Source organism: Propithecus coquereli, unplaced genomic scaffold, assembly GCF_000956105.1.
Source record: "Propithecus coquereli isolate 6110/MARCELLA unplaced genomic scaffold, Pcoq_1.0 Scaffold376, whole genome shotgun sequence".
NCBI classification, from domain to species: domain Eukaryota; kingdom Metazoa; phylum Chordata; class Mammalia; order Primates; family Indriidae; genus Propithecus; species Propithecus coquereli.
This window is the reverse complement of record NW_012149463.1, coordinates 413,149-424,582: the sequence shown is the minus strand read 5'-3', so window position 1 is coordinate 424,582 and position 11,434 is coordinate 413,149. Positions and strand designations below refer to the sequence as shown.

General features: G+C 31.9%; 1 protein-coding gene across 1 annotated transcript in view; it reads left to right on the top strand.

The window, feature by feature from the left end:
- Window positions 1–11,434, top strand: part of RAPGEF2 (Rap guanine nucleotide exchange factor (GEF) 2) — a 295,150-nt gene that overhangs the window by 162,715 nt on the left and 121,001 nt on the right. The window contains exons 5-6 of the mRNA XM_012651918.1: window positions 5,556–5,631; window positions 7,890–8,057. Coding sequence (XP_012507372.1) covers window positions 5,556–5,631; window positions 7,890–8,057 — 244 coding nt within the window. The remainder of the gene's footprint in view (window positions 1–5,555; window positions 5,632–7,889; window positions 8,058–11,434) is intronic.

Genomic DNA, 11,434 nt, shown 5'->3' with positions numbered 1-11,434 from the left:
TGTAGATATAATTTTAAGTCAGGCTGTGTATCCCTAATTCAGAAATCTGATATCCAAAATGCTTCAAAATTCAAAGTCTTTTGGACTCTGATGTGATGCTCAAAGGAAGTCTTCATTGGAGCATTTTGGATTTCAGATTTCCAGATTAGGGATGCTCAACTGGTACAAGGCAAATATTCCAAAATCTGAAACACTTCTGGTCCCAAGTATTTCGGATAAGGGATTCTCAACCTTTATTTCCATCATATTTATTTAACCTTCTCCCCATCTTGTCCCATTTCTTTAACCTCCAACCTCCATCATTTCATTGCTAAATTACCATAGTAATAAGATTAGTTAAAGGTTTATCAGCCATGAAACTTAACTCTATTTTTGTTCCTAAGGTTTGCTGTTTGTTCAAAGTAGAGTTCCCACTTTTTAAAAATTCCAGTCCCAAATTTTTGCTAAGAAACCCACAGCCACTGAAACAAACACATATTCTCTTGATAGTTTCTCTAAGTTATTTTTTAAAATTCTCTAAGTTATTTTGTAAAATATATATAACATAAAATGTCACCTTAACCATTTTTAAATATATGATTACATTTAGTGTATGATTCAGTGGCATTAATTATATTCACACTGTTGTGCAACCAACAGCACCTATTTCCAAATCTGTTCTATAACCCCAAACAGAAACTCAGAAACCATTAAGCTTTCTCCCCCACCCCCCACCCTTGTTAACCTCTAATCTGCTGTCTGTACGAATTTCCCTATTTTTTCTAGATATTTTGTATAAGTGGAATCATATGATATCTGTACTTTTGTGACTGGCTTGTTTCCCTTAGCATAATGTTTTCAAGGTTCATCCATGTTGTAGCATATATCAGTACTTCATTCCTTTTTATGGCTGAATAATATATATTGAATATAAATACCGCACTTTGCTAATCTGTTCATCTGTTGGTGGACACTTGGGTTGTTGTCACATTTTGGCTATTGCAAATAATGTTTCAGTGAACATTTGTGTACAAATTACCTGTGTGAGCCCCTGTTTTCAGTTCTTTTGGGTATATACCTAGGGGTGGAATTGCTGGGTCATACGGTAATTCTATGTTTAGCTTTTTGAGGAAGTGCCAAATTGTTTTCCACAGTAGCTGCACCATTTCACATGTCCACTAACAATATACAAGATTCCAGGTCCTCCATATCCTCTTTCTTTTCACTTTCTTAGAAAAATAAAATAGTATGAAATTATAACCATCCTGGTATCTCATTCACTTATAGTTTCCGGTGTGAAATGGTATCTTATTGCGGTTTTGATTTGCCTTTTCCTAATGACTAAAGCTGTTGGCCCACTTTTTATGTGCTTATTGGCCCTTTGTGTATCTTCTCTGGAGAAATACCTATTTGAGTTCTTTGTCATTTTTAAATTGGGTTGTCTTTTCGTTCTTCAGAAATTCTGAATCTTAAGTCCTTATCAGATATATGATTTGCAAATATTTTCTCCCATTCTTTAGGTTGTCTTTTCAGTTTCTCGATAATGTCCTTTGATGCATAGACATTTTTAATTTATGAAATCCAATTTATGTATTTTTTTCTTCTGCTGATGCTTTTGATGTGTACCTAAGAATCCATTGCCAAATTAAGGTAATGAAGATTTATTCCAATGTTTTTTTTTTCTAAGAGTTTTATGGTTCGAGCTCTTATATTTAGGTTATTGATTCATTTTGAGTTAATTTTTGTATATGGCATGAGGTAGGTGTCCAACCTCATTTTTTTCATGTGGAAATCCAGTCATCCCAGCACCAATGTCTGAGGAGACTGTTCTTCCCCCATTGAACAGACTTGGAACCCTGGTCAAAAATCAACTGAGCAGATGTATGTTTGTTTCTGGACTCTCAATTTTATTCTTTTGGCTTATATGTCTAACCTTATGCCAGTACCACACTGTTTTGAATCCTGTGGCTTTGTAGTAAGTTTTGAAATTGGGAAATCTAGGTCCTCTGACTTTGTTATTTTTCAAGATTGTTTTTGGCTGATTAGGGCCCTTTGAAATTCCATATGAATTTGAGGATTGGCTTTTCCGTTTCTGTAAAAAAAGGCTGTTGGAATTTTGATAGAGGGTGTTGAATCTATAAATCACTTTATATAGTCTGTTATAAGACTTAAAAACAAAAAAGAATGCTGCATTTGATAGCATTGATTGTCTATTTCAGCGGCACCAAGGAACAGAATATAATCACATTTGGATCAGGAAGTAGTCACATGTTTTTAGAACAGTTCTTACCTATTTCTGATGTTTTTAAAACCTTCAGGGATTATAGGTCTATATTTAAGTTACTCAAGTTTTTCTTGAATAGTATCATTTCTAAGTTTTCTTCAATCATTGTTTTAGAAACTTAGATGACACTGATTTTCAGCTGTTGGTAATAGGAATTAATGAAATGTTATTTTAATTTGTGTCTCTGGCCTTTCAGAAAGCCCTTTGGATTCCCTTAATTTTTTATGGGAAACTTTTCAGTTCTGTTTTTCCCCTTGGAAACTCTTCTAGGGCAATACCCCACCATAGACTTATAGGTTTTCTATAGAATTATGTATAATAATTCTTGTTTTTAATTCCTGTATCTATCATTTCAAGGTTTGCCTTTATCATTTATTAAGTAGCTTACTAACTAATGCCTTCAGAGACTTCTAGTTTTCATTTCTGACTTTTAACAGAAAGATGAGAACCTATTTAATATAATAGTAAATGCTGTATGCATTTGATCACTTTTTAAATATAGAATGTTTCATTGTGCGTATTGGATCCTCTACTGCTTTCCTGCACTCACATACAACTTTATAGAATGTTTTGTACTTCATTCTTACTGATTTGCTTTTGAGGTTTACTACCTAAAAGTGTGTCATTTGCAAACCTGAAGATTTTGCTCCATTTCTTTCTGCTAAGTAATCTAAAATGTTTCAGAAAATTGTTCTTAATATCATCTGCAGGGGACTTTATCTCCTATACATCTTCATCTGGTTGCCTTTTTTTTTAAATCTCTGTGCCTATTTTCTAGAACTAAATTTTTCAAACAGTTTGTATAGAACTTGGTCAAGGATTTTTGAAATCCTAATCATTATACTCACTTTTGTTTATGTATTTATTATTTCAAAGAATAAGTAGAAGCAAAAGTACTTTGTGGACTCAAGGGATTTCTAGCTGATAAGTTTTGTTGCTTTGTCTGTTTCTTTCTACCTTAAAGTTTCTGGTTTGGAAGCTAAAGGTAAGTCATCTCTGCAAGAGCCCAGAGGCCTTGTCATTGATCAGGCCTAGTGTGTGCCCTCCTGACCCATGCTTCGGCTCCTCTGAGCTGCTCTTTGCTTCTGGGTTCCTGGTTATGTTTGGAAAAATAGATTTTCAGATAAAGGAAATAATATATTCTGCCTTGCTAACGTGCATTGTGTGTGTATTTGGTTTTTTCCATTCAGTGTATTCAAGAAATGAATCTGATGGAGGGTCTGCAGTTTCTTCTGTTTACATCTTTGTGATAGTCTGTAGAACTGAGTCTTTTTGTGGCTGCAAAGCGTTTCATCAGGTTCTGGTGCAGCTTGCTTCCTGTAAAACTCTCCAGGAAGTATTTTTTTATAGCACATTTTGGGGAATGTAAACTTTCCATCCCCAAAGTAATAGTGTTAGTGCAACTTGAAATGTGACTTCCTAGCCATAAAATTCTGTTGAATGAACGACTAATTGGTAAGAGGATTTACAGCCTAAATTCTGAAGTCGGGAGTTGGTACAAGAATTAGACATGATATTAATAACAACCATATAGTTTATGTGAATATTAACAACTTTTGTTGCTAAAATTTGTAAACAACTCAATTCTAGCGTATGTTTATTTTTTAATTAAGTGTTGGATGAACATTGCATTATAAACATTTATGATTTTTGACTATATTACATTTAAAAACAGATAACCATTTTATTATTATGTTTATAAATTTGTCTGGGTCTATAACCTGTCACATATTTTACTAACACATGTAGATTATTTCTTAATTTGTAGTGTATATGTATAAACTTTATTATAAAAAATGAAATTGCAGCTAGGTAGATTCAGAAACCAACAAATTTTTATGTGCATTGAAGCATTGTGAAATTTTAGTTGTATTTAATTGTAAACTATAAGAAATACTTAACAATTCAGATCATTTTAATTGCACAAGAAGTAATGTGACCCAGGAGGTAGATTTATTATGTTTTTCTTGACGAAATATTTTTCACTTTAAAAAAGCGCTGTGATATGTATGTTTGTATGAGTATATATGTATCAATGTATACATGAATATTTTTAAAATAATTTTTCATCTACATCAATTCTGATTCTGATTTTGATTTTTATAGAAACAATTTTTAAGCAGGAAAGAACTTAAGTGATAGTATAGTCTAACCTGATGATCTTATAAATGAATAAAGTTTAGCATATGAAGTAGTTAGCTAGAGATCACAAATGGTAGAATAAGAATGGTGGTTTTCCTGTTTTCTTCCTCTTACGTGACTTTTTTCATCATAGTTTGTCTCCCAATACATGAAACATTGTGTACCACCCTGATATAAAGAGGATTATTAAAGCAACAAGGATTTCCATAGGAGTCACTCAAAATACCTAATTAGGGAAAAATTGCTCTATGAAATAATTCTTTGGAAGAATTTTTTCTCATTTGTTCCTTAAAGTTAAGTTTATTAAGTGTGGTTACTAAAAATGTTAATGTTAACTGGAGGGAATGGACTATTTTTGGAATAATGAATGAGCGAGGGATAGGCATTACACTAATAGAGCAAGTTGGGATTACCTAGCTTTACCAGATTTCTCTGATCTTGATTCTAGTTTGTTGCATATGCCTATGTCAGAAAGAATAAATCTTCTCCAGTATTAAGGTGAAAGAGAGTTCACCACAGATGGGGCAAAGGTGCTATGTCTGAGTTCACTAGTGCAAAGTTTTCAGGAGGGCTGGGCTTTTTTAGTATGCATGTCCCCTGAAATCACCTTGTAGGTTAAAGAAAACAGTCTTATATTGAGTTATCTTTTCCTTAAACAATTTAGAATAAGTTGATTTGAAAATTTAGAAAAATAAATACACTTTTTAAGTGAAAGAAATGTTTAACCTAAGCAAGTTATGAAGAGAATTATATGCATTTTAAACTTTTTTGGGACATTTCTATAGTTTGCCATTGAGACATTTTCCGTTCCTATTGGAATATTGTAAAACTTTACTCGAGGATGAGTTATGACAATTGAACACAAAACACATTCGAACTCATTCTCCTTTACTTACATGATTAATTTAAAAACATTATATCAAAGTTCTCCAGAAAAATATGTGACTGAAACTTAAGAATTTGAATGTTTCCTTGTCATTCTGTGTAAATAATTATTAAGGATAGTTCACTTTCTCCACTGTGTACTTCTTGTAATTGTTTTTATTTTTAATTTTTATTTAGCTTGAGTGTTGGTTTAAATTCTCAATTCATATTTCTTAAATCTCAGGGATTATCCACATTGATTTTTCTTTTTTTCTCCCCTTTCTAGTTTTGGCAAACGTTCTGCAGGAAGCTTTAGGCGTGGCTGTGAATGCATTGTTTTAGAGCCTTCTGAAATGATTGTGGTAAGGTTATTTGTGAAGACTTCCCCCCCACCTAAAAAACTGTATGAAATAAAGGCATTTTTACAAACTACTTATAATAGTACATTATATTTTTATAACATTAGATATGTTTATTTCCTAATTATTATGAATTTGAGTTCATAATCATAATATTCACTTAAAGGATTTAATTAAATATAAAATGTAGAAATTTTAAAAGGGGCAAGTACCCAAATGTTTGGTATTTGAACTTTGTGATTCAATCTATAATAATATTTAATTGAAATTTAAGGAAAATCTTTGAATTGCAGGATTTTAACTCTCGAAGTATTGATTGTAATGAGTTAATTTAAATGAAATCACAATTATAGTACTCAGGGAACAATTAACATAAGAAAATCATTTGAATTCGTTCAAGTAATTGAAAGAAAATTAGGGGACTACTATGGTGTTTAAACTCTAACATCTTTATCTCTCTTTTTAACTGAATTGTGTGATTTAAAAAATCTACTAGGCCAGGTGCGGTGGCTCACGCCTGTAATCCTAGCACTCTGGGAGGCCGAGGCGGGTGGATCGCTCAAGGTCAGGAGTTCGAGACCAGCCTGAGCAAGAGCGAGACCCCGTCACTACTAACAAATAGAAAGAAATGATCTGGACAACTAAAAATATATATATAGAGAGAAAAAATTAGCCAGGCATGGTGGTGCATGCCTGTAGTCCCAGCTACTCGGGAGGCTGAGGCAGGAGGATCGCTTGAGCCCAGGAGTTTGAGGTTGCCGTGAGCTAGACGCCACGGCACTCACTCTAGCCAGGGCAACAAAGCGAGACTCCGTCTCAAAAAAAAAAAAAAAAAATTTTACTAAGAGATTATGCATAAAATACAGTATTAAAATAGATATTAGCAACATAATTATTTTCCTTGAAGTTTAATTAAAAAAAGCTTTTTTTGTGATGAAAACTCTGTCCAGTTCTGCCACTGAAGGCAGAGAGATGAAAGCTTTTAGTGCTGAGGAAGGAAAAAGAAAAACTGTCATAATTCTTCCTTGCTGTATACAAATGCTTTTAAGATAGGCTAACATACACTCTTTTTAACAAATTGGTAATAAAAATGAGATGAGGTGGGAGGAGAGGCTCCCAGCCTAGGAATTCAGTTGATATTCTTTTTGTCCCCCGCCGGCATCCTATCTGGAAAGGAAAACCTTGTGAAATAAGTGAGGGCTGAATAGAGATGAGGATGGAAGCTGTTATTCATATTTAATAAAGTACTTGGTAGACAACTCTAGGTCTATTTTAAGAAAAGATTTAGGGTTTTTCCCTATGATGTAGTACAGGAATCCCATTAGAAATGAGGACTTCCTTGTCAAAGCTAGTGAACTTTTTGTAAAATTCACTAAAACTTTTGGTAAAATTTTACAGAATGTACTCATACAAAGTTGGGATGGTTATGAGTAAAGATTTAGGATAGGGAAGAATGTAGGCAGATACATAGGAATTTCCAACAGTAGGTTTGTAAAGAATTCTAGATATTTCCTTGAGATTTTGTCCTCTGTTAATGCTATTTTTGGATTTCTCTGAAGGATTTGAGTATTTTATACTTGCAAATATTACACAAACTACTAGGTTTGCTGGTGTGAGAACAGTATTGGAATCTAAACATGCTTCTATTGTGAGCACTCACATGAGGAATAACCTAATGTAACTTTTGTTCTCTGTTAATCCATTCATTAGAGTTTTTAAAATGTCTTAAATGAGGAATTATTTTTTAAACAACTAAAAAGAAACTGAAGCCACGGAATGAAAGTAGGAAGAGAAACTCTTAGATAATCTACAAAAGCTGTTTTGCTAGCAGTCCTGTTTCAGTCATTTGGGATTAATAGGTTTTTTTATAGATTTATTCATATACATTAGATTTTTTTTTTTTTTGCATTTTAGTTAAGACAGTGCGGCATTTACTTTCATAATGCGTCGCAGTGTATCCTGTGAGATCTTCAGTAATAATTCAGCACAAAGACTACTTAAAATATCCTTTCCTTTGAAATGGCAGGAAATTCAAGAGTTACCCATATTGTCCTAAGTGGAACCGAAAATGCCTTTTCATAAAAGAAAAGTTACTCAAAACCAATTAGTTCCAAAGAAGTTCAGACACACTTAAAGTTGTTTACAAATGTCTTTGCAAAATGAATGAATCTGGAGTATCTGTAAGTTTCTTTCTACATCTGATATTAATATGGAATGTTATGTTTGGAGAAATGATGTTTTTTTGGGGGGTTTTATTTCAGGTGGACTATATGGATGAAAATGAAGAATATTTTCAGCGTCAAGCTTCCCATAGACAGTCTCGAAGGAGATTTAGAAAAATCAACCAGAAAGGTGAAAGACAAACAATTATTGACACTGTGGATCCTTACCCTGTGGGCAAACCACCTTTGCCTAGGGGCTATCATACGGTAAGTTACACAAGTGTAATATTTTTATTTATCTTTGGGTTTTGTTGGGAGTTTTGTGAAAAGACATTTCAATTTTCAATTTTTGATGAATGATTCTTTTCTATGATATACTTATTATCCAAACAGCAGATTTTGCTGGAAATACACATGATATGAGTAGTTTTTAAAAGGCATTGAAATAAGATGTCAACAGATATTATTTAGCTCTTTCATTTCTTAAAATATTCTCTGAAGATCAGCTTTGGATAAGCATGTACAATTGTAATTGTAATATTTTAAGTTATTTGACCTTAATCTAAAATTTTAGCTGCTTCCTCTGTTCTTCCCCTACCCAAATGATTGGTATCATACCTGTTTTTTATTTAAAAAGGGGATATATAAAAATTACATATCATTTTCATAGCTTTTTATATCATTGTGAGACTGTTATCTGAGATTTTTTTTAATGCAATAAGAAAAGAATAATTCAAGATGATGCTTTTAAAAATCTGAATGTGAAGGTGTCCTGAAATATTTCTAATAGGTTGAAAAATCTCTGAAATGCCGTAACCCAGTTGTCGTTTATTTTATAAATATTTGATGAATAAAATGTTTTTATGTTTTAGGAAACCAAGACACAGATAATGAGTGCTTGTGTAAGACCTCAATAACGTCACTTTAGAGCCTTATTTTTCTTATTTCTTTGTTTTCTTAAAAACAAAGTATCTTGAATTCTTGGATATATCTCATAATAAGGTGAAAGATAGTTTATCTATGCATATAATACCATTAAAGAAGTGGTTATTATATGTAAAATTTTAAAATAAAAGTATGAAAAAGTAAAAATAGGTAATTGACAATTATTTTACGTTCCTCAGTTTTTCTTACCTTTTTCTTTCTGCAAATAAGTCTAAATGCAAAATGCCTGGGAAAATGTATATAGACGTAAAATTATTCAAGTTTCAGTAACTTTCAGTGATATGATATATTTTATACCCACACTTCATGTATTCTATTTCTCAGAGAGCTCTTTGTATTTAAATATTTAATGTGGTTTTGACGACTAGTGACTTGCCTACTCCTCTTGCTACCCATGTGCTATTTAAGTTTAACATGAATTTCATACTTGAATCATTTCATTCAGCTCATTTGGAAAGGGTGTTTTTTGCTCATCACAAAGGCAGTTTTGTTTGTCTATTGGAGAGACTTGGTATTTGGAGAAAGAAAAAAAAAAAGCCCATGAAAGGTTTTTTTGTTACCATTGTCCATAAAAGAAGGTAATATTTTTAGTGTTAGTGTAGCATCATGGAAGAAGGAACTATGTATTAAAATAGTTGTACATATTAGAAGTACAATATAGATTTTAATATTTTAGACTAGTACTAATATTGTTAATATCTTTGTGCTTTAAAATGGTTTTTCCAAATTAGTTTCCAAACTAAGATAGTGGGAGTGTAGATTACTTAAAATGTAGTGTTAAAGTTGATTGTTTTGATTTTTAGTCACATTTGTCGCACGTAAGTTGGGTGGACCATTTCATAACTATTTCTCTCTCCCCACCCCAACTTTCCTCCATTTATGGAATGCATCCTTCGTTTTCCTTATGTAACTCCCCTTTCTTGCTCTGTTTTAAAAAATGTGTAGTTTTTTTTATTATTACAAGTTTTTTTTTTTAGTGGTTTTTAAGAATGTCTTACCTGGTCAATGTGTACTTGGAGGGAATATTCAATACTAGGATGAGAAATTTAACTTGATTACTAATGGATCATTTATTAGTTTACTATTAATATTATGTGACATTGGTATTGATTTTACTAAATGAATTAAGATTGGCAACAACATGATCATAATTAAAAGGATCCTTTTTGGGGGTGCAAATTGCATTTTAGTTATGCTACTTATTTATTATATTATTATTTTACCTAGATACATAATTTTAATGTAGGAGAACAGCAAAATTTTGTTTTGTATATATGATACCACATGGTAAAAAGAATGAAATAAGAATTATTCTTCATTAGCTCTAAGTTATGTTTACTTATTCTTAACAGAAATATTTCTCTGAAAGAAATTGGCTAATAAGGTGGGACTGAAGGTGAAAAGTTTATTTAAAAGAAGTGCATGATCATACTTCACAGGTGATTTAAAATGATTGCAAGTGCATTTCAAGTGCATGGCTAAAGATCATAGAGAACGTTATACAGATAGCCAATTCTATATGGTCATTCTTAACCTAATTTTAACATTATCTTCATTTTGGCAGATGTAATATAGCATGTCTGATAATGTTCATCTTTTCCTTTCCTCCTTTATGGCACTCATTTCATTTTGGCTCAAAGGAATGCACTAAATCTCAGGTATTGTAATTCGTGTGTGGTCTCCTAACACTAACCTAAATTTATGTGTGTATTTGCATTGTAACTAATGAGTTTATAATATTGATGTGTTTTGCTTGCTCATGTTCTTTTGTATTTTGCCCTGACTTAGTAAAATCTCTTAAAAGTTTGAAACTATCAATGGTTTAGGCGGTAGCATAGGCACTTTAATTGTACAGACCTAAGGCTAGATTGTCCATCTTTGAAGAAAAAATACAAGTGCAGTCTACTTATTTTTAAGAATGAATGGAGTACGGTTTACTAACTCGCTTTGCAAATAAAGAAAAAGACAGTGTAATTTTTTTTACATTTTGTGTGAGAGCTTATGTGACATCCATTAGAAATTTAAATGTTAAATGCTACAGATGAAAACTTTAAAGTTCAGAAATCCCAATGAGAGAGCATTTTGGGAGGCCACTGGTAAAATTTTAGTCAGAAAGAAAGTTTAGTCAAAAAGGAAACAAGAGTTTAAAATGCTGTACTTTCTTATTTGCACTTTATTTTTAACCACACTTCATGCTTTTATTTCATTCTACATTTTAATCAAGAGGCCTATAATAATATACTTGTTCATTTCTTTCATACCAATACATGACTAATCTATGATTTTCAGTGTTAGTCTTTTGAAATTGTGAACCAAATTTGGGGTCCTCAGAGAATTTGGAGTTAAGGAAAAAAAATGATCTATCTCTGAAAACTAATTGGTTAAGTAACTAGTAACATTTTATGGCTGTGTTTTATTATTGCTTAGGAAAAAGATCATGAGATCATGAATAATTCACATTACAGGATATCTATCATCAATATAATATTTTTGACTATTACAGTAACTGCCTAAAAGCATGAACTATTTGTATAATTTTTCAAATTAAAATGAGGCAGTTACTTTGTGTTCTATATAAGAGCGTGCATGTTAAAACGCCACAGGTGGGCATTGTTGCTATATTGTTTTTTAGACACACTGCTAATTTTTAAATGAAGTGGTAAATCTAAAAATTTTTGGTACACGTTTTGATAATTATA